This window comes from Sardina pilchardus, chromosome 18 (assembly GCF_963854185.1).
Source record: "Sardina pilchardus chromosome 18, fSarPil1.1, whole genome shotgun sequence".
NCBI lineage: Eukaryota > Metazoa > Chordata > Actinopteri > Clupeiformes > Clupeidae > Sardina > Sardina pilchardus.
Window position 1 is genome coordinate 32248703 of NC_085011.1, and position 25070 is coordinate 32273772.

At 42.4% G+C, this 25070-nt stretch overlaps 1 protein-coding gene across 1 annotated transcript in view; it reads left to right on the forward strand.

Moving 5' to 3' along the window:
• The window catches only part of LOC134064354 (rab11 family-interacting protein 2), a 69529-nt gene that overhangs the window by 20974 nt on the left and 23485 nt on the right, over nt 1–25070 (forward strand). The window contains exons 2-3 of the mRNA XM_062520274.1: nt 81–478; nt 21997–22339. Coding sequence (XP_062376258.1) covers nt 81–478; nt 21997–22339 — 741 coding nt within the window. The remainder of the gene's footprint in view (nt 1–80; nt 479–21996; nt 22340–25070) is intronic.

The following is a 25070-nucleotide window of genomic DNA, read 5'->3' on the forward strand; positions in this document are numbered from 1 at the left end:
AGAGATGAACAGCTGTACAAGAACAATAAAAAAACATATATATATATTTTTAACAGTAATGTCTGATTTTTTTCTTTCAGCTGGTATACACTGGATTCCAAACCTGGGAAGAAGTGTAAAGAAAGAGGCAGGATCCAGGTGAGCATCCAGTTCACGCGCAACAACAAGACCAGCAGTATGTTTGAACTCTCTGTGCAGTCCAAGCCTCGCTCACCCTTCTTCAAGCTCAAGGATAAAATGAAAGGCTGCATACAGCATAGTGGAAACTTTTCCAATTCATCATCAATTGTTTTGCCATCTTCTGGACCTTGTAGCTCAAAAGCCAAGCCGCAGCAAGTCTCAGAGTATCCTATTCAACTCCAGTCTGAACCTAAGCGTGTACAGTCATTACTAATCAGTAAACACAAACTTTCAGCTGCCCAATCCCTGTCAGATCTCATTGGCTCCAACTTCTGCTCTAAAATGGATTCTGAGAGTGGTAAGGTGCATTATGACTCTTTTTCAAATTCAAGTAATACATGTTTGCTCTGTAAATCTTTCTAATCCAGGTACCCAGGTAAGTTACTTTACAAAAAGTAAAATGATGCAAGATCTGATGTCCTTATTGGTCGCGTCACACTCCTGCTATGACTTGAGTCATTAATGTGCATAATTGATTGAAATCTGACCATTATGTAGCAAGACCCTAAAGAAATCAGATTTATACAAATCCAAATGTGGTTTGAAATGTTATAAGTAAAAGTGAGCTTAAAGTCTCACCTTTCAAACGAGCCATCGTCTGTGTCCATAGCTACAACAGCTACGTCATGTGACGTCAATAAAGATTCCTTGTATGCAGTTTGCTAGCATAAAACAGTTCCGCAGATTTTGTAACAACACACTAACAAACACGGGTATGGAGTGGCTATTCAAAATGACAATTGTTCAATAAACTGACAATAAACTGACACTTAGAATTTAATAATGTTTCAGAATGCCACACAGCTAGACAAGGAGTGGAAGACAGAGCATTATTGCATGGCATGCTTAGCTGTAATGATATTTTTCCCTGTCATCCTATTTTTAAAGCAGGCATACCAGTGGACATTTGTTGAGCTACAGGTTTTCTACAGGAATGAATACTGCACTAGTTACTTTAAAATTGAATGCACACATTTCTAAGCCAAACACTGATGAATGAAGCACTGCAATAAAATACATCTCTTAATTTTGAGGGTTACTAGCATTCACAACTTGCAAACATCAATAAATAGAACAAAAAGGTCACATCAGTGGTCATGTTTTTTTATTTTCAAAAATACTTCCTAAGAAGGCATCATATGAATGTATTACCACTAATCTACCCGCAACATGTTTTGCTGGCCACTGTGAAAACTTTAAACCTTTCATTGCTAGCGTAGTTACGGCGTTTTGGCTTTCTAGGGCAGAGTTAGTAGAAAATGTAATTGACATTCTAAACACCACACAGCATCACTATAGAAATTTCAAACAAACAGTGGTATAATTAAGGTTTTGCTTGTGACGTTTTGGTCACGTGATTCTATGTTCCATCGCCGACTGGTAGTCAACTGGTAGGCAAGCTGGCGAGTCAACGCACTGAACCTTCGTTGGCGCACCTAACTTTTTCATACATTAATTTGATTAACAGGCTAGATATGGCGATACGCCTAAGCACACTGCCTCCTCATGGAACAGGCACAACAAGTCGGCATATTTTCACCCCGTTTTTATACACATGACACGTGAACACGTACTCCCCATACATGTTCTGCCTTGGATCTTAAAAGCTAGTTTTCCACCAGGCAGTAGGGTACAGTTCGGTTCAGTACGTTACGTTTTGGTATGGTTCAGTCCGGTTTGTGTACCCACTACAAAAGGCACTACTGTATATGCAGAATGCTGGCTGTGCTCCATAGGGCAGCATCATCATATCATTTAAATAAACTTGTCATAAAAATAAATACAGTGAGTGGACACATAAAGCTGCTTGTTTATGTTGCTTATGCTACTTGTTGCTGTCTTCATTTGGTGGCCTAGCTCGCCTAATCAACCTGTCTTCTTAAGGCAACTGTTAATCAGACTCGCTAGACTTGTATTTACAACTGTGTCTTACTGGAGTAGGTAGGTAGTAATCAACATTGCAGAGCTTGAAGACGTGCTTTATAGCCAACTGTAAGCTAGATAGTTTACTAGAAACGTTTGCAAGTATCCATCTGCTGAGAGGCTAGCAAAGTAGCAAAGGCTAGCAAAGTAGCTTAAAGTTAAAGTGACAGACGTGGCCACTGGCTATCACGGAATTCTAATTGATGCTGATATAGCTCTAACAACAACTTGGATTTGAAACACGCATAATAACTTATAACTTGGGTTCATGTGACCCAATTGTGTGGTTCATTGTAGTTAATATTTTGCACGTCATGGATGTGAGCACCAGGTAGGCTAGTTCATTTATTTGGCCATGTTGTGTTATGTGCTACGTTTTGATAAGACAGAAACTATGGTGCTTATAATTATGTGATCAGTTTCGATGTAATTACACGTTCGTAAATAGTAAAAAATTTATGTTTGTGTTGGAGTGTCAAGATAAGATATTGTGGCAGGTTAAGTAGCCAGTAAAGTAACGTAGCTAGCACAGGCTACCAGATGCATGACAACACGAGGACTCAACACTAAACCGCTAGTTAATCAAATAAGATTCACCAACCTCACATAAAATTAGCTGGACACTGACACATTTCTGTCCATCACAATTTCAGTTCAATCAGTTGTAGACTACAAGCTACTAATGTCTCGGATATGGCACACTTTGTTTGCGGTCTTTGCTGACAATTTTCTTTCTGAACGATTAGGATAACCGTAATGTAACGTAATTGTAGGCTACTATTTTAAGACGGGAACATACCATTTTTTTTTATCAAATAAATAATTATGAATTTACAAATTATACTTAACCAGAAACTGACTTTCTATTAGGGTTTACATTATGTTCTCCTGCATTTTCCTAACCAAACGGAGACGATTAAACAAACAAAGAAACAAACAAACAAATGCTACACAAGTAGTTGCCATCTCTTAATCTGTGTTTCGATCATAAAAAATACATGACGGAGATATTTGTAAGCGTAGTAACTACAGTAGGCCTATGTGTAACATAATGTACAGATGGTACGGGTTGAGAATGCTCCTTTCTTTCCCGCACATCGGGACTCCCGAAGCATCGGGAAAACTGCAACCGCAAGGGGGCAACATAGACCGCCCTAATAATATGAAGGTTCGGCTCATGGAAAAACCCGAGGACACCGCGCTGGTGACGAGCGGAGAAAAGAGACATCACGCTCGGCATGTTAGATTGCAGTTTCAGAGTTTTCGAATGTTTTACAGCCTACCTCACAGCTGGCTCTCTCACTCGACGTAGCCTATAACTCAGTCAGTCCAGCAGAGATGCCAGAGCAACGTTTTGGTCAATGGAGAGGGAGAGAAATGCTCCGCATATCCGTCTCATTTAATCCGTCTCATTTAATCATTAAAATGAAGGTGATGACTGGCGAAATTATAATCAAACGACGTTTCAATAAACCATTGTTGAAATTAATGAAAATGGTTTTAGAAGCCTTCAATTCAACCTGAAAGACTCGATAGGCAACCTTAGATTAATTCATTAATTCATTACGGTTACAAACCGCATTTCCGTGAATAGGCTATTATTGTCAAGGCGAAGACGAAAGAGATGGACAAGATGGACATTTAGGCTACATTTATGCTAGGAATACTTAGAAATGTGTAGGCCTATAGGCTATTTTAAAACGGAGGCATGTTCATTTTAACCGGCGACGCTGGGTAGCTTACCCAGCACTTTATCACAGATTTTGTCCCCACCACTTTTGACAACTGAAAATAAAATGTATTTAACAGAAATATCTTTAATAGGCATACATGCCTATCATGTCACTTTACTTATAACCGTAGGCTACATGCATGGAGAAGATCGCGCATTTTGTAACATTGTATGGATGGTCAGATATGCGATAGGGCAGTGAGGGTGATTCATTGTAACCATCGACTAGTAGGCCTAGTTCCGCAAAAGAAGTTTCTAGCAACTTAGAATATATGGATCTCGTTATGCGTTCATGTTGATTCAGAGATAGACATAGACTACCGTGGGCTACTGTGCGTCAATATAACAGCATTTTATCATGTGGTGAATTAATGACTAACGTCAGTTTAACATGTCAGAACTTTTGATCGGCGTTTCAAGTGCATGCTGCGAATAAATGAACTCGACTGACTGAATCCTTTATATTTCTTGGCTAAGTGCGAAGATATTGATACTCGAACGGTGGCGTAACTGGATGAGGCATCTTAATCACACGTCAGCGACCGGGGTTCAAAACTTACTCTACGAACCTCCGGAACCCATTAAGACAAGAGGCATTATTTTATTAAAAAGTTTTGCGACTTTTTTTATGATTGCGATGTTTGCTGAAAAGAAAAGTTAATATGTGAATTCGTGGTTCAGCGCGCGCGCACACACACACACACACACACACACACACACACACACACACACACACACATTTTTACATTTACATAATAGGGCTCGGGCATACGCCTTGAACTCTAGGAATATCGCCGCCATTTGGTAGCGCACTGAACGTAATATCCATTAATTCAGATGCACAAGACAAGAAGCAGAAATATAGTAGCTATTTATTATTTTCCTCTTGCGATCGTGGGTTGCACTGTTACACCCCACTACACAGCAACATACTACCAAGAAGGCAAAAACTAAGTAACAGGAACACACTAAAAGGCGGGAGTAAATCCATAGTAATCCATAGTAAACTAAGGAGTGAAGCTGCCAATGTGGCTGTGCCCGCGAAGTTTTGATGTCATGATCCCGAGCCCTAGTGTCAGGAAGTGTCTGTCGAGAGAGAGGGGGGAGGGAGGCAATCGTCCTCAATGCAGCATATAGGTAGGCTATAATGTCTAGTGAACTGGTTAGACAAGTGTGGGGGAGGGGGAATGATCGCACAAGACAATTGCTCTTCATGAAATGGGTAGTCTCACAGACGTTTGTCGATGTTTAAACGTAGCCTACTACATCACTTGCGAAATCGGACGTGGCACATAGAATTATTAGGCTACTGGATTTAATATAGCAAGTCCATATACTTTGTTCATCCTATATTAAAATGTAATGTGCTGCGGGGAAGCATTGGGGAAGTCAGTTTAAGTTGTCCTGTAACAATTTGCCTCTTATTATAATCAAGAGTAACACGAAAAACACAAATATCATGTATTGTGTCGTAAACAGTTAATGACTTCGTGGCCACTATGCGCAACTGCATCGCGCAGTGAGCTGAAGGATAGGAGGACCGACACTTATTAACACAAAGCTTTGTAAAGCACTAACAACCACCCCTCAAAGTTCATTGTCCATAAGTCCAAACAATAAGTATAAAAAATCGACAATCCAAAACGATAACGAGATCTCCCAGAAACGAAAAACAAGTTTGTTGAGTAGCCTAGTCCTTCCAACAATCTCAGCTTTTGCGTTTGTTAGATAAAAGGCATTCTGTCCTGCTGTATTCCAATGAGAAAAAATCATCCACAAGGTAGGCTAAGGGTCACGGTAATGCAGCATGCAGGAATCTATACGCACAAAACGAATGAATGGGTTATATCGGCCAAAACGAATGAATGGGTTGGGAGAGTCGTCTGGCTGTGTCAGCAGACTGCAGTCGGTCTCGAGGGGTTAAATAACGCACGTACTTGAATTTTAATCTGAAGAAGACCACACGGTCGAAACGTCATTCCTTTGTGATAAAGAAAATAAAATAAAATCAAAAAAGAAGGATTTCAAGTGTGCGAACCTTTTTCCATTTTTTTATGATTTAGCCTACTCTTGTTCTGCACCTTGACCGGGGATGTGCACAAACTTTTTTACTACACTTGAATTTTAAACCAACCATCCTATAGCCATACTTTAATAATCAGATGTTATGCTCATTTTTGTAGGCTACACCTCACCGGCAAGCACGCACGCAAATGCTGCTTTTATTGCACATCTACAATATTGGCCAGGCTATATAGAATAGGCTTTTAGGACTGTATTTTGCCTTCGTGCAACTTTAGTTGTGCTCAATCTAAATTATTGTCAGTAAGAATAGGTCATATTACCAAATGGCGAACCTCGAAAATTATTTAGGATATTGAGCCGTGTCCATTACGCATGCAGTTATTTTTTAGGCTATTGTTTTATTTGAGTATTTTTGTCTACCATGGCAAACATAGTTGAAACGTTCGCTCTAAACTTATGTATTTCCAATCGGCTTTCACAATCAGCTACAGCTGCGCATGAAAACTTGCAATGTCTTTACAGAACTGCTTTCACTTCCCCGAGTCGCGAACGCAACATGCACAACAACCGATATTTAGCAAACACATGCATTTCCAGCTCTCAAAACCGATGAGGTCCAGATCTCAGTGGACTCAAAGCTGCCTACAGCCATGCATAGTAAGCCTAATGATAGCCTAATAGTTATGACATTAATAGCCTATTAATGTTTAGTGTTTAATTTTCTGTTTAGTGTTGACAACACAAAGGCCTTCACGTTGTGTGGCAGTGCTTGCTTGCCCTTCGATCCATCCCAGTTGGTGGTTTTGCACCTGTCCCTGAGTTATAGTCTATATGAGTAAGCGCTTATGCTCTAACCGCATAATAAAAGAAGCACCTGCAGCAGTGCTTATGGCAAGGCTATTAACACCTGTCACTGAGCTATGGACAAGCAGTTATGCTCGAAAATTATCATTAACAGACACACCTAATTGTATGGCTCTATGTTTGAACACATCAAATTAGCAAGCATTTCCTCCCGATAGCAGCAACGTTTGCTTTTTTTTTCTGTCGGTCCGCGGTTGCTTGGTCAATTGCGCAGCAAATTATCAGATGAAGCGGACCTAATTTCACTCCATGTCTCGCGGACCAGCAGCAGTCTCCACGTTTCGCGGCCCATAGTTTGAGAAACGCTGCATTAAAGTGTCATTAAGTTGTAGGCTATATGTTTAGTGTTTTCTTTGTGTGTTTTGCATTGTAGTGTGTTTGCATTGAGTAGTTCCTTAAAATACGGAACAAAGAGCGTCCCGTAGGCTATCTGTTCAATACAGAAGAAGACTTTTACTTATATATTTCTTATAACGAAACGCGAAGAAAAAATACGAGGACTGACCATCTCGCCTCTCCGCGTTTCCCCCAATATCATGGCGACAAAGAGAAATAAATATGATTGGACATTTTAATGTTTGTAGCGCGCCAGTTTACCCAGTGTGTGTGCATTGAGTAGTTCCTTAAAATACGGAACAAAGAGCGTCCCATAGGCTATCTGTTCAATAAAGAAAAATACTTTAACTATTACTTATATATTTCTTATAACGAAACGCGAAGAAAAAATACGAGGACTGACCATCTCGCCTCTCCGCGTTTCCCCCAATACCATGGCGGCAAAGAGAAATAAATATGATTTGACATTTTAATGTTTGTAGCGCGCTAGTTTACCCAGTGTGTGTGCATTGAGTAGTTCCTTAAAATATGGATCAAAGAGCGTCCCGTAGGCTATCTGTTCAATACAGAAGAAGACTTTAACTATTACTTATATATTTCTTATAACGAAACGCTGCATTGAGTAGTTCCTTAAAATAGCCTACGGAACGAGCGTCCCGTAGACTATCTGTTTAATACGGAAGAAGACTAACTATTACTTATATATTTCTTATAACGCTGGCTGTAGGCGATTTCTATAACCATTTTCATTCATTTCAACAATGGTTCATTGAAGTGTCGTTTGAATGATTTCGCCAGTCATCACCTTCATTTTAATGATTCAATGAGATTAAGGAGTCGACTATTGACGGATATGCGGTCTTCATCATTAAATGCAGTTGAAACTTTCTGCCACCTGGTGGTTGTTTGGGTACATTGCCTTAGCCTCGAAAAAAATCGGCTTGACGCACTGCGGGATCTCTTCGGGAGTCCCGCGGGAGAAGGTGCATTCTCAACCCGTACCCACTGTAACCCCGCTGATATGTACGGTTTTGCCTACCACTCTGCCTACCGCTCCAGTTGTAAACAAACGGTCACATGACATTAAGGCATTATGACGTTTGTGGATGCAAAACCTTAATAGCTAAGTGTGATGTCACGTTTCCGTAACAACGGAATTTCTGTTCTAAACAAACCAAATTCACAACGTGAAATCCTATGCCAGGTGACTGTTTTACAGAAAAAGGAACGTTTTTGCCCGAACTCTATTTAACAATATGACACGAGAGGGGTTGGTAGAGGATATTGCCATAGCTGTAATTCAGGCAATTACAGCAGTGATTACACCTAGATCAGGGATGGGCAACTGGCTGCCAGCCTCCTCACTCTGTACGGCCCATAATAATAATAATAAAAATGCAAACTCATCCCTTCTTTTACCGCTCTTGTCATTGTAATTATACTGTTTACTGATAGACAGGGCATGTGAGCGGAGCTGAGTGTGGAGCGAGTGCGGAGCAGAGCTTGCGAAATATAGTCAGAGCTCAGAGCGGGTTTTAATCCAAAGGCCAAAGCGATGGTTCCGTTTCGCTCCAGTTCCGCTCCGATCTAGACTAGAGCATGCACAAGTCCACTTCACACATGTTCAAAACTTGGATGGTCACTGGTAAGCTATAAATAGGCAGACGTTCTATTCTGAGTCAGAATTCAGTTTGCATCGAGAAGTTGCATTGGTAATTTATGTTCAACTTAACGTTTAGCTTTTTCTTTCTTCACATCACTACACTTCATTCATTTTCAAAACTTTAATGCACTTGTGTTGGTTTGAAATAAATATGTTCTATTTTCTGACTGATGTTCGCTGGGAGTTATTTATAGGCTACAGCTATTTCTTCAAAGTCCACGCATGTCTGAGGTGAACTTTTGTATTTTTTATGCCTATTTAGGCCTATATTATGAGAAATAAGATGAGATTTTAGCAATGATGAGTGCACTAGTATGTTGTTCGGTATGTTTCATAAGAACTAAGTCAATGGTTTCTTGTTAAAATGCTGTTTAGCCTAGATCGCCAGCATAGGCTATGTGACACATTCAAAGTAAAAAATAAAACAAAAAACAGTGCGATCATTTAGCTTTGTAGCCTATTAAATAACACTGCTAAGAGAATACACATGTGAGTTGTTGGTCACGAGATGAAATGATTTGTAGGACCCATCCTACATAGCCTAATCTTTGAAAAAAGTTTTAACCGAAAAGGGTTTCGATCACAGGCTCTTTCCAGCAACAAAGCTGCGCACGTCAGTTCAGGCCACATCGGGCAGTGTCTTCCAGGCGTACTTCGGTGAAAAAACGTCAGATAGTGCTCCCTCTTTTAAATTTGAGCGAGCGTGGAGCGATTTCACCGGAGCGGGATGAAATTTTAGGTGAGTGGAGAGCGGTTTTTCAGCGGAGCTGTCTGGTGCAACTTTGAGCGATGGAGCGAAGGAGAGAACACCCACGCAAGTGGGGAGGGAAAATCCTCGCCGCTCAGCTCCGCTCAGCTCCGCTCACATGCTCTGCTGATAGATGGCGCTTCCTATGCAAACACACGGTTTCTTTTGGTTTCTTTTTAAAATGCTGTTTAGCCTAAATCGCCGGCATAGGCTATGTGACACATTCAAAGTAAAAATCAAATCAAAACAAATCCTTGAATCCTTGAATCCTTGAATCCTTCCTATGCAAACAGTCTCGGAGCCTCAGACCTTTACCATCGGCGAGGAAGAACAGTGGAAAAATGAAAATAAGATTTTATCAAGAAAACTGTACCTTTCAGAGTATCTGTTCATAGAGCTCAAAGCCAACCCCATGTGTCTAGTTTTTTTTATTAATTATTTATTTATTTTTTATCCCACCTCCACCCCCCCACATTGGGGGACTTCTTTCCGTTCTTTCCAATCCTTTTTTAAATGATTATTATTATATATATTTTTTTTATAAATGAGTTTTTGGTGTTTTAATTATCTGCTGAAGCTTGAGAGATACAGAATAGCCATTACTAAAGGGAATAAAAGAAAGTGAAAAAATGTCCTTCCATCCAAACCATACCCTACCCCAACCACAACCTCCCAACCGCCCACAACCCCACCTCTATTCCAACCCCCCTCCCACCACACACACACACACAAACATCACCCCACCCCAATCCCCAAAAGACAACAAACTCCTGAATTAACACTAGCGTTTAGGAGTATTCATTCGCACCTACCTGTTCCATCCTTCCACTTCCTTTATTTTACTCCATCTTTCTGCATATTGCACTTCGTTGGTTTCATATATCATACATTCAGTTTCACAATAAACTTTAATATAGTTTTTAGTCTCCCTATACTCAATTCATGTATGTCTATTGTTTTAAAAGTTAAGATTTTCCCTAACAAAATAATTCTGAATAGCATGAGCTTCCACTGAAAGATCACCCAGAAGTACTGTGAAAAGATCCAACCACAATTTTACATCATACTTCAATAACCACCTTTCCACTTCAATCCAAAGCAAAGCAACTGGTGAGCAATACCAGAATAAATGATCTGTGGTCTCCTAGTGTCTAGTTTGCCTAGTAACTATATCAACCATGAATTATTTCAATTTAAGTCGCCACTACAACACCTTACACAAAGTTAAATATCAGAAATGAGCTACACCGGAGCTGCTAGGGCCGCTGTCGTATCCAACCTCAAATCAAATGTACACCATAATACACATTTTGATAGAAGATATTACAGAATTATTTTGCAGCTTCTCTCATGTCAGATTAGCAGAAGTGCATGGTCACATGTGGCCCTCTGATGGTGATGAAAAAATGTGGCCCTCTTAGTCATGAAAGTTGCTCATCCCTGGCCTAGATGGACTCTCCTGTCTCTTATCTGTCTCCCCTTCCTCATCATCAGTTGTTGTAAACACACAAAATACAACTTCAATAGAGACAGGTAGATAGGCTAGGTTGGCAGGACGTTGCCTAGGCCTACCTGTAACTCCTCACATTGGCCCTCATTTATGAAACGTGCGTACGACCAAAAACAGGCGTACGCTTGTTTCCACGCCAAGTATGGCATTTATCAATGTGAACGTGATCGGTGCTATATGCTCAAATCTCACGTCTAGTCTGAGCTCGCGTATGCAAGTTTTTTCAGGCGGCATAGCACCGTGCAGCAGTAAATCGGCGGTGGATTAGAAAGTTGAAGAGTTGAATTCATGGACTATCTCGGACATAACACCTTTCCTGTACATGTGCAGCCTATTTGCTGTAATGTACAGTAGCATATTATATTGATACATTTGATGGCTTAGGATAGCATAGGAGATGATTTAGTGTAGGGCGATATGTAGCAAAATAAAGTGTTTGGAACATTTCATATAGATTTTTGCAAATTATGTTTTTTCACTTCCTCAGACCCTATAGTTTGCAAAACTACCTGTTTCCGATTTTTTCCCGGGCTGCACAGGCCCGAAATCCAAGATGGCGGATATATCACCAAAAATGGCAAATAATCGCCTTTTTAAACATTTCAAATGGACATATGGTATATATTAGGTATAATCATTATATATATACATTTTCTAAATAATTGAATTACTAAATATGACCATTAGTAACATGAGTCTCATGATAATCAACCAATAATGGGTGTAACCACCATTATGTTATTATGGTACTTTTATTTGCATACCTGTTGACTGATTATGTTTCCTTCACATAACCTAACTAGAAAAGCACTTCCGCAGACTTCCACCTGTATCGCTCTACCTAGGTTGTCATACATTTGAACCTAAACTATTCAGATCGCCACCACGTGGTCATACCATGCCATTACACCACAAAGCGAAAAACATAAACGCCTCCAGAATCCCGACGGTGATACGGATCACTCCCAAAATTGAATAGTTTCTTCTGTGGGTCATTTCTGACCTCTGAACATTTTATCATTTGAATTAATATACTAGCACAGCCCTTGTTACTCGGAAACAATAAACAAAATGAAACGTGAGCTTTTTCAGGAAGAACTCAGTTCTGTAATCTTAACGATCTGATGACAGGGGACCACCAGGAAAATGAACCAGCACTTGTGTGGTCAGACATGGACTTTTATAAAAGAGTTCAAAAGGTCATTAAAGTAGACTACATCACATGCCTACTACTACACTATATGTAAGAGACTATCTTTACTGGATAGGAGTTAGTATAGGAATAGCCTCCCCTGAGCTATAATAAGAAATTGTATATTAATAATCACCCTGTTTGATCAGTTGCTACACTACAGTATAGCACATTTGGGAGTCAGCCTCCGCTCTAATTAATCCCCATGTTCCTTTAGTTTCAATGAAAGGAGCTCTGAATGCTTCAGCATTGACCAAGAGATTTTGGACAATTCCATACTCCCAACTTTGTGGGAACCATTTGGGGATGACCCCTTCCTGTTCCAACTTGACTGTGCACCAATGCACAAACCGAGGTCAATAAAGACATGGATGATAGAGTTTGGTGTGGATGAACTTGACCTCCTAACCTCAACCTAATAGAACACCTTTGGGATGAATTAGAGCAGAGACCAGTCTCGTCGTTCAACATCAGTGTGTGACCTCACAAATATGCTTCTGGAAGAATGGTCAACAATTCACACACTCTTAAACATTGTGTGAAAGCCTTCCCAGAAGAATTGAAGCTGTTAGTATCAGTTAGATATTTGAAAAAAGTGGACCAACATCATATTAAACCCTGTGGATTAAGAATGGGATGTCGCTTAAGTTCATGTGCGAGTCAAGACAAGTGACCTGATACTTTTGGCAATATAGTGTTTCTGGAGGTTCTGGTTTCATCTGGAGGGAGATTATCATTTTTTTCATGCTCTTCCATTTCACTGCATGTGCCTCAGCCATGGTGCTACTTTTGTGGTCACCATAGATGATCTGTCTCGTGAACTTGTAACACCTCCTGTATCACCTCATCCTCAAAGTCAAGGCTATCTCCACACTGTGAGAGCTATTGCACAGGGTTCTTTGCCATCTGGTCATACACTGAATTTTTACCCTTGCCACAGAATCCAGTTAGGATCACATCCGATCATACAGTGCAGCTGCACAATGCAGTCTACCATCTTGTCAGTTATCAGATCACTGCAGGCTACCATATTCTACTTTCTCTTGATGTAGAGCATACCAGAAAGTTGCTTTGAGATTAACGCTGGTTCGACATAGGCATCATTACCAGCAGAATCAAGGACAACAGGTCCATGATAGCCTGATTCTCGCAGCATTGCGTAAGTGGAGAAGATGATAGTGTTGAGATGATAGTGTTTGCCTCAGACTGGTGAAAGCAGAAGTTCTGCATTGGTTGCTGGGTTGACAAGTTAGTACAGTGGGGGCCACCAGAGTAAACAATCTCTGCATCAACAGTTTGTGCAATGTCAGTCAGGTAGCCTCATATCAATTTTTGTAGATGCCCCATGTTACTTACGCTACAAAGCAATGTGTTAAATGCTTTAGCCTTGACCTTGAGGAGGAAGTGTTGCAGGAAGTATCCAAGTTCACAAGACATGTCATCTGTGGTCACAAGAGTACCACAAGAGTAGCACCATGGCAGAGGCAGGTGCAGTGAAGTGGAAGAGCATGAAAAATAAATCATCTATGAGTCTCACCCCAGATGGAGATAGCTTGTGCCAACGCTGCCTCTGTGACAACTACTTAGCATATCTAGTACGCCATCCCTCCCTGAGCACCATCCCATGCCAATCAGACATGGATGGGAGTTGGTGGATGGTCATTGTCGCCCTGTCCGCAACACTATACCTGCTCTTCCAACTCATCTACCTGCATTAAGGGCAGTTAAAGACAGCACGGAAGATAGTAGTGCGAGTATGATTGGGAAGAAAATGAAAATGATGATGTGCAGAGTAGAATTTCATCAGATAGTGGTGATTCAGAGTCTAGTGAGGCAGAATGCTCTGATTCGGACTAATCTTCTATTACTTTTAACTTCTTGGATGGTGGCCGTCTTGGGTTTTGGGGTCAGAACAATGTGTTAATGTCAAAAGGATGTCAAAAACACAATCCTTTTGGTCAATTTACCACAAAAAATGTCTTCATGCATCATTTTAGGTGCTCTGGTTTTTATATCTCTCATACATGATTGTGTCAAGTTTGCCTAACCGGGTTAATTCATCAGGCTTTATGGAAAAGTATAATTGTGTATCATCTGCATAAGAATGGAAATGAATGTCATGTTTCCTAATTTAAGAACCATGGGGAAGCATAATGCAGGGAAAATAAGAGGGGCCCCAGTACTGAGCCTTGAGGCACTCCATATTTTATCATAATCTGGGTAGATGGTTCGTTATGGACCAGTACAAATTGTCGACAACCCTACAACCCTAGTCGGACCTTGGGACAGTGTCAGCAACCGGGGGTCGAACAATGAGGTGAGCATCTCCGCTGTCGCAGACACTGGAGCACAATCCGATCTGTGGTCTCTGAAGGAGTTCCCCGTCTGTGGATTCTTGCGCGATGACCTGCACCCCGTCAACCTTGCCCTGTCGGCCACCAATCGCTCCCCCATAGCCATTGAGGGGGCATTCTTCGCTAAGCTCTCGACAGCCTCCAGCAACGTGGGTGTGACGTCCTGCCGTTCAATGGTGTATGTGAGCAGCTCAGTTCGGGCGATGTACCTCTCCTACGAGTCGTTACTTGACCTTGGCCTGCTGCCTGAGGACTTCCCGTCGAGTAACAGTGGAGGAGGATCCTGTGATGGACATGGCCCTGGCACCCGAGACACACCGAACAAGCCCCTCATCTGTGAATGCTATGAGGTCCACCAATGGTGGCTGCAAAGATCAAAATAATCCCCATGACACTCAGTGCTCATGCCCCCAGCGTACAGCCCCTCCACCATGGCCTCAGGCATTACCAGTTCCCTGCACACCGGAGAACAATGGTCGGATGAAAGATTGGCTGCTCGAGAGATATGCCTCATCTACTTTCAACACTTGCCCTCATCGAGCTTTGCCTTGCATGGAGGGGCCACCCATTGAAATGCAGTGGACCCAGCAGCCACACCGAGAGCATGCCACACTGCGGCTGTTGTGCCTCTGCATTAGCAGCAGAGGGTCCATGACGACCTTGGAGGCCCTTGGAGTCATCGAACGTGTGCCGTATGGCGAACCAGTGACATGGTGCCATCGCATGGTGGTCACTCGGAAGCACGACGGCTCTCCCCGCAGGACCGTTGACCTCTCCCCTCTCAACAAGTTCGGCCAACGCGAAACCTTCGCCACTGAATCCCCATTCCATCTCGCACGTCGCATCACGAAGGACGCCTGGAAAACCGTTACGGATACCTGGAACGGCTATCATAGTGTGCCCCTGCGTGACTCAGATCGCCATCTGACCACCTTTATTACACCCTTCGCCCGCTGGCGCTACACCAGGACGCCACAAGGTTTCCTATCATCTGGGGACGGCTACAACCGCTGGTTTGACACTATCCTCTCAGACTTTAAGCGCAAAGAACGTTGTGTGGATGACACTATCCACTATGACACCGACCTGGTACAACACTGGTGGCGGACCATCGACTTCCTGACACATGTCGGCCGGTCAGGCATTGTGTGAAACCCTGATAAGTTTCAATTCGCGGAAAAGAGCGTAGATTTTGCTGGGTTCAGGGTGTCGAACATTACCATAGAACCTCTCCAAAGTACTTGGATGCCATCCGCGACTTCCCCACCCCCCATGGCCTTGTCAACCATGTGGCGAACTACGCCCAGTTGCGTGACACTATGGCACCATTCAAGCCATTCCTCAGCCCACGCTGCAAATTCTCATGGTCCTCTGAACTGGAGGAAGCCTTCCAAGCGTCCAAGCGAGCCATAATCAGAGCCATCTGTGAGGGCGTGGAAACCTACGACATGCGTAAGTGCACCTGCCTCCGTCCTGACTGGTCCAGGTGTGGCATTGGCTACTTCCTGCTACAACAACATTGTAGCTGCGCGTCAGGCATACCAGACTGCTGTGCGGGAGGATGGATGATCACCCTCGCGGGTTCACGGTTCCTATCTTCGGCGGAGCAACGCTATGCAGCTGTCAAAGGAGAGGCCCTGGCTGGGGCCTGGAGCAAACACGCTACTTCACACAAGGATGTGACAACCTCGTTGTGGTCACCGACCATAAGCCCCTTGTGAAGATCTTTGGCGACCGGTCTCTAGATGAGATTACAAACTCACGCCTGTTCAGTCTTAAGCAGCGTACCCTCCCATGGCGCTTTGACATTGTGTACCTGCCTGGCCTTAGCAACCATGCCGCTGACACTGCCTCAAGACACCCCTTCCTCTCAGGCTCTGCAAACGGCCTCTCACTGGGATCGCTGAGCGTACCTGACGTCATAGAGTCAGCACTCATGGCATCCATCCGTGGCGATGCACAAGAACTTGGAGCCATATCATGGTCCCTTCTCGCACGAGAGACAGCAGCTGACAAATGCCTTGGCCACCTCCTGTACATGATTGAGCACGAGGGTAGAGTTGACGTTAATGACCCTGTCCTGGTGAGTCTGTCTCCTGTCTGTGAGTCTATCTATGCGCAAGATGGTGTGCTCCTCTATCGTGACTGCATTTTGGTTCCACCGTCCCTCCGTCAGAGAGTCCTTCAGCACCTACATGCCGCCCACCAAGGGATCTCTGCAATGGAGCAGCGGACCCGTGCCATAGTGTACTGGCCCGGAATGTCAAATGACATACGAGCCACCAGATACGAATGTTCTGACTGTAACTGTAACCGCAACGCCCAATCACAGGCGGCCACCCCCCCCCCCCCCACCATCCTCACCACCGTCCACCCCATTCGAGGCGGTGTTTGCTGACTTCTTTGATTATGGGGGCCGCCACTACATAGTTGTCGGGGATCGGCTCTCGGGCTGGGTGGAGGTCCTAAGCTCCACAGCCGGCACTGATCTAGGGGGCTCAGCTGGCTTGGTCGCCACATCCGTACATTCTTCGCCACCTTTGGCGTGCCAGAGGAGCTTTCAAGCGATGGTGGTCCAGAGTTCGAAGCTAGCCATACGGAGGACTTCCTCCGCTTATGGAACGTCAGTCATCGCGTGTTGTCTGTTGGCTTCCCTCAGTCAAATGGGAGGGCGGAAGTTGTAGTGAAGACTGCTAAGCGCCTTCTGATGTCCAACACTGGCCCTACTGGCAGTCTTGATCATGACCGCTTTTTGTGTGCGATGTTACAGTTGCTCAACACACCTGACCCTGACCTCTCACCGGCACAGATTATATTCGGCCGTCCCCTTCGAGATTTGTTTCTTTTCATCAACAGACTGGAGAAATTCTCAAACCCTCACATCCGGCCACTCTGGCGCCAGGCATGGGTGGCAAAGGAGGATGCGCTTCGGACTCGGATGTCCCGCACCACTGAGTCTTTGAGGGCTCACTCGAGACCACTCCGCCCATTGGCGCTTGGCGAGAAGGTATTCCTCCAGAATCAGCAGGGCCCGAGTCCACACAAATGGGACAGGTCAGGGGTGGTGGTGGAGTCGCTAGGTCATGATCAGTATCGGATTAAGGTTGACTGGTCGGGACGCCTGACTTTGCGCAACCGGCGATTCCTTCGCGGCTACACTCCGGCTACCCCTTACGACCAGCAGCAGCCAGCTGCGCTGTTGCCACCTCCGTCGGCAATGGACCTCGTGACTCGTCTTTGGACTCCTCCCCAGGACACTATGCACCCTGATAAAGTCCCCTTGGCCTTTGGAATTCAAATAACCCCATGTCAACACTATACCCTTAACATACTAAGAGTTTGGCATGCTTTATGTCAGTTAGCTAATTAGCCGGTTTGAATTGCATTGAGCTCAATGAGAATGAAACCAGCTAATTAATTCCAAAGGCCAAGGGGACTTTATCAGGGTGCCCAGTGTCCTGGATCCATGAAATAACTGGCCTTTAAAAATAGAAATAAAAATCATCTATGGGAATTTAACATGGGCGTTCCAATACTTATGACCCCCTGTATTTTAAGGAAGCCTAGTCTAAAGTATTGAAGCCTGTGAAGTCATTTTATTACACAAAGGTTTAGCTACCCTAAATCTGATTGCTTAGCTTGCATCAAGAAAAACACAGATTACATTTCCCCTAGTAACTAATTGCTGAAAGCAATTTATTTTGACAAAATATGTGATTTCCCTACATATTGAGAGTAGAGTAGCTATCGTTTATTTCAAGTCATGAAAAGAAGGGTTGAAAAGAAAATGTTCAGACGCGTCTGATGTTTGTGTCATTTACACAGAGGTTAGCAAAGTAAATTAGTTCACTACAAACTGACTAGCGAGGTAGCAACCTGACAAAAGGCAATATGTTAATGGCATTTCTGGCAGAATCTGTGATTTCACATCATGTTTTCTATCTCTACATATTGAGAGGAGTAAACATTTCGATCAACTTTTATGTCAGAGAACGTAACGTGACTTAGAAACGTGTCCATGGATTTATTCAGCTATGGTATGCTAAACTGACTTGCCAATATAATGCTTCCCTAGTTACTAGAAAATAAACTTACTTGCAGTTTTATACTAAGAGGCTTTTAAATTAAATTGTCAAATGAAAATAGCATTCAAAAGCAAACGGGAATATAGTTAGCCGTTGAGAAGAAAGCATATGACTGTCAAATAACATGATTTTAGGACTACAAAGTAAGACAAACCTTAACAAGAAATGATGTAGAATATTACCTCAGTTTATCCAGCTGTGTGGTTTCCAGTCGAGGTAAACGCTGACAAAGTGCAGGAAGCGTCCCGCTGTCCACGTCAAATGTACGACTGAAGTGACATTATTTTTTCTCGATTCATCTTCAAGTATCCAAAACATTTTGTGTCGTAAACCCCTTAACCAATCATCAAATTAAAGCTTATGTTGTCAGGATTACAGGGAAGATTTCAGAAATAAAATTAGTCATTGGACAGCTGAGATATTGGTAGACGATTGGTCATTGTTAGAAATTTAACGACATTAGAGCGGTCGGTCACATAAGGGTTAATCCTCTTCCATGAGGGCATCATGCAGAATAAGTGATGGTTGGGGTGATGGTGGTCTTTTATGATCACCCTGGCTCTGGTGAGACACCTGGAGCTGGCGATGGAGTCCAGGGAGGGGAGTGGACAGCCAATCACCTTCTCAGCAGTTCTGATGACCCTCTGTGATCTCTTCCGATCGGCCACTGAACAGCCAGCGTACCACACAGTGATAGTGTGCACCAACACGCTCTCAATTGTGGCTCGATAGAAGGAGATCAGCAGGTCGTTTTGAAGCCTATTCCATCACAGGACCCTCAGTAAATAGAAGCGTTGCTGGGCTTTCTTGATGAAGGCAGTAGTGTTAGATAGATAGATAGATAGATAGATAGATAGATACTTTATTGATCCCCAAGGAGGATTGTTGGCAGCCCACGACAGGTCCTCGGAGATGTGGGTCCCAAGGAACTTGAGAGAGGACACCCTCTCCATATGTTCACCTTTTATGCAGAGAGGGAGGGATCAGCTTTGCTCCTCCGAAAGTCTTTGACCACCTCCTTGGTCTTTTTGGTGTTGAGGGTGAGATTGTTGTTGTCACACCACTGTGTCAGTCACCGGACCTCTTCTTTGTAGGCTGTCATCATCCTTCGTGATGAGCCCTATGAGAGTGGTGTCGTCTGCTAATGTAATAATGGTGTTGCAGGTGGGAGTAGTCAGAGGTGTAGATGGTTACGGTTACGGTTTTGTTATGTTACTTAGCAGACGCCTCTCACGTAAAATCCAACGGGCCGCATTTGCCCCATAGTTGAATAGCCCCTAGAACAGGGGTGGGCAATTAATTTCCCCAAGGGGCCACATGAGAAACTGGGACTGCTGAGGAGGGCCAGCGTTCCGAACTCACCGAACTCAAGTCTGAACTCAATTCTGTTCAATTCTATTCTGCTCTTATAACATTAAGTAAATCGTATGGTTTTGGTTACTAGATTAAAATGTAAGGAAGACAAAGTTAAAACGGCAATATTTCATATATGTTCAGTGGCCTATTTAATCCTTATCCTCAACAAAAATTGTTTTGACATTGACATTTTTTTTATTTATCTATTTATTTATTTTTTTCAGTTTACAAAGACTGGTAAAAAAAAAGCCACCAATATTTCAAAGACTGTCATTAAATTAACTCTATACAAAATACAGACAATAGTGGGCTTTGTGAGTAGTTAATCAACATTACAAAGAAAACTATTTTTGAGAATTAAGGCTATGTTTTTTATTTAACTTTGTACACAAGACTGATTGGTCAACTCGCCCTGTGTGTTGAGCCGGCTGCCTCAAGCAACCTGTGGGTAGTAGCATCATACTAGTACCCTAACATAAGCTTGGCAAACAAACTCAGACATATTTTGGTTACAATGACGGGGATATCCGATTGTAAACTGTCAGTAATGTTTTGAAATCAACAATTCGTATTGCCACCAAGCAGCAGTAGGACTCCGTTGCGGTGGTGAGCGACGCAGACACAGGAGACATAAAACTTCTAAAGGTTTACGCCTATGTAAAGGCAACTGATTTTTTAGACGCGAAACTCTACTCCCCAGCACATCAGTGAGGGTGTTTACATTGTATGCATAAACGCACAAACATATGGGATTAAAAATAGCAGTCGCTTTCAAAATAAAAGCAACAATGTTGATTTGTGTGCATTATCTCTAGGCGTTTTTTTCACGGACCTTGCGCGGGCCGGTCAGGGAAAGCCTGCGGGCCGGATGTGGCCAGCGGGCCGTAGTTTGCCCAGGTCTGCCCTAGAACTTTTGAGATATTGCCACTGTTCTAACACTGAGAGGCACTGTTAGAATCCTTGGATCAAACCAAGTTCAACGTAGCATTTTTTCATTGTCTGTTCACGTTGGTAACCGCACCAGAGCAAGCACGCTCCACAATTCCCCCAAAATGCATTCTAGCTTTTCTATATTCATTACTAATTTACATTATTTTAATTATTTAAAAGGTTATGGGTATGCCGATGAGTCACAACACTTTGTCCAGCATATTGTTTTTGTTTGATTCACTTTGTTTATAAACTTAGGACATTGCTTTAAAAGAGCTTAATTCTCTTAATTATTAATTCTAAATTTCCCCTGATTAAACAACAGTTGATGATGACGATTGTTCTGTGTTGTTCGCTCGTGTTTTTGACTCCCAACCATAAGTGAGCTGCAACCTGGTGGCAAGTTACATGTGTGAATGCTTTTTAACGTTGCCAATGAGGTGCTGTAGTATGTGTTTCCATTGATTAACGCTGAGTGAACTTGACTGAAAGAGAATGATTCTCTGAAGGAGAACACAAGATGTCAGACTGTTGTTAAAAGAGGTGATGCAACACAATACTAAAAGTTGTGCCCCTGTCCCAACTTCTTTAAAAATGGGTTGCTGGCTTTAAAATGCAAAATGAACATATTTTATACAAATATTAAACCTTATACTTTGGTAAAAACCTTTTATTTGAGATAATTCCCATATGCTTCAGATATCCTAAATGACCTACAGTATAGTATTGTAAGTATGCAGAACGGTCAATGACCAGTTGCCAAGATACAAGATTTTGTCCCTCAGAGAAACAGAAATTATTTAGAAAAAAAGTGCTAACCCTGATTGTGAAACTACCAACTTAATTATTTGTTCTTAGTTTGTTTATTTTACTTGCTTTAAAGAATGTATTATGACTATTTGTTGGCTGCTCAAGCAACTGCTCAAATTGCCTTGCATTTAGTTACACAGCATGAGTTTAAACTTGCAGATAGGTAGATGCATATCCAGGTAGATGAATATTAGTTTCGCCAGCACATCACCAAGTAGAAAAAAACTCTTCTGCTGTTAAACTACACTATTTCATGCAAACACTCTTTGGTCTGGCTTTTGTCAACAGGAAATGCTTCATCTCACTGGCACTTCCAAAATCAAGCAGATGGTTCTTCAGAAACATTGAGAAGCGATTCTGTCTACAGTAATAGGGAATGTATGCCTCAGAAGTATGCTACACTTCCACGAAATCATAACCCATTTGAAGTAGAGCAGAATGGGATCTGGGAGACCAGGGAGCAGAGAAAAGAAAATGTTGAAGTCCTGAAGCAAAAGGCCCGGAAGAAGGTGGGGAAGAATATGAATGATTATGGCCGCTCAGGCAGCTCTGGAAACTTGCAATCAGCCAATCCTTTCAGCACGGAATCTCTTAGGGACTACAACCCTTTCAAGTCATGCTACAGAGACAAGTATGTACAATATCATTTTGTATGCATTTTCTTTTTATACACCCAGAGCCAGGCCACTTATGGGTATCACAATGTTATCTGGAGAAAATGATTGATTATTCTTGCAAGATGGAATTTGGTGGGGTTTTTTTCATGTCTAGTTTCTCACAAAATGTGACTGGTATAGCAATACATAGTCCTAAAATATCTCAATGTTTCATTAATTTAACCTATGCATAACAGCAGTGATGATGGACATAACTCACGGAAAGGCATGTTGTTCCATGGTGCAGCAGCAACAAATATGAAAGTCAACAAAATAACATTATAGCTCATCTTGTTACGAAAATGATGAGCAACTTTAATAATAACTTGATGAATAGCTAGAAGCTTGGAAAAGGAAGATGCTGACCGAAGCAGGTATAGTGAAGCTGACCTTTGTATAGTTTGAACTGTTGGTCATTAGATAAAGCTGTTCTTGCTCAGACTGAAGATGTATAACAAATTGTATGCTAATTTAGATTATATTAGATTGGATAAGATTAGATTAGACTAAATTTCATTGTCATTGTGCAGAGTACAGAGACAGAAGTACAGAGACAACGAAATGCAGTTAGCATCTAACCAGAAGTACAAAAGAGAAGAAAAGTGCAATGTGATATACAAGCTATAGACAGGTGCTGCTGCATTCTGAATCACCTGTAATAATTGTTTCAGTACACGAGCAGGTAGACCAGCTGGCAGCTAACAATGAATTGCAGTAGTCCAGTTTGGGAAGAACTATGGATGGCCTGCACAAGAAGTTGTGTGGCATATTGTGTCAAATGCGGTCTGTTTTTCCTGACTTTGTGATCTTGTATAATCTTCCAGAAAAAAAGCTGTATAAAAATCTATAAAACCTATAAAATCACCCAAAAACATCTCATTTCATTTGGCCAAAAAATCCTTTCAACAGGAAGGGGCAGGGGGATTTGAGCACCTCTGTAAAGTGACCACCTCTGCTCCAAAGTATTCACAGCCAGTTGATAGGCTACGTGTGATGGCTGACATTCAGAAACATGCATCTTGTTCTTTGTTTACCGCTGTAAGCAAGTTAAATTGGGGAACATCTGTAAATTTTAGCATGTATACAGATATGTTATATGGATCGACCAACTGATTTATTGATTGGTTGATTGATAGGATGATTTAATTGACTGATGAACTCAGACTTCCAAAACATGGTATTTGTATCATAATATTTAGTGGCCAAGGTCGGGAAGTACAACCAATGTGTCTTGGTGAAAGTGTCAACATGAAACTTAGGTCCAGTAAGAGATACATAAAACATAAAATAGGCTAAATAGACAATACACAACACTGCATGACAAGTGAGATTTTCGTCCCCGTAAACGCCCGGAAATCTCCCTAATTTTCGGCAGTTAACGACATTCACAACCTGCGAACGTGGCGTAGGTGCCACATATTGACGTACTCTGACGTAAGTGGAGAGCTCTCTGCCCTAATTAGCATATGAATGCAGCGAAACCGTGCCTGGGCTTGAGTGTCCTTACTCAGGATTGGATGAAACCACTACTTTTCAAACAAATAAAATCACTCGTGATTTGGCACCTGGCCAGGCCTGGCTTGAATGTCCTTACCAGGCACGTGCAGAGAAGGGGGGCTACAGGGGCTCAGGCACCTGCCCTTTTGTCACTTTGATGTCCAAGTGCCCTTTTGACAGAACCCATTTTTTACTTTTTAAAATTGGTAATACTTCCGCTAGTTCCAACTTGAATATTCGCTAAAATCTCTCATTAATAGTTTGTGAAATTAGACATTTACAAAAATATTTTCCGTATTAATTGAAATACCCTGCGCTGCGGCCACCAATTCGTGACGTCATACATTCAGTAAACTTTTCAAAGGTGCACGCAGGCACAGTAGTGCAGGAGACGTTTGGGCGCACGGTAAGGTCTCTTGGCTGTAAGCTTACCTGAATATGCAATAGTATTCTGCTTAGAGATAGAGAATAAAATGTTTAAAGTTGTTTCATGTTTAATGAAGTAGGCTACCCGTTTTAACCATGTCATTGTCCATCCATTTCAATAACCTGGCAGCTTCGAAAATCTAAGGCTGAACGACGTTCATAACATATTCTGTTTATGCTGTATAGGCTATTATGTTATAGTAGCTTAGATTAGTAGATCTAGTTCATAAAACAGAGTAGGCAAACCTTTTCTAAATAGTCATAAGCCGACAACGTAGTTGTTTAACTGTTGAACCCAACTCCCCACGCCGTTCTCTGTTTACAGTAGGCTACATTACGCATCGTTTCACTCAGTGGCCACATGCACAGTACGTGAATCTGCACGACACCAGCTTGCTAATGGTGGTAGTTCACTGTGCTAAACATTAAATTATAGCCTTGCTATTCCCCACTACCCCACTCCAGTCGGGAAACCTGAGATCCAGAGGTGAACCTATTGCCGCCCCCTCCTCCCTTCTCAACCTCTGTGCCTGCAGACCTTATCAGCTGCTAGAAAATTAGCCTGCACAGAATATAGGGCGACCACCTCCTACACGATAAAATATGATGTGACTTGATGTTCAAATGATAGAAAACGATAGAAAACCGGTTGGCGCAAATGAAAGCTAACAAATATTTTTTTGTGACCACTCATGCCGCTCTCCCACAGGATACTGTCCATACGATAATCTGTCACCAGAAGCATCTGATGAGGAAATTTGAACTGTTACAGAATAAAACTTT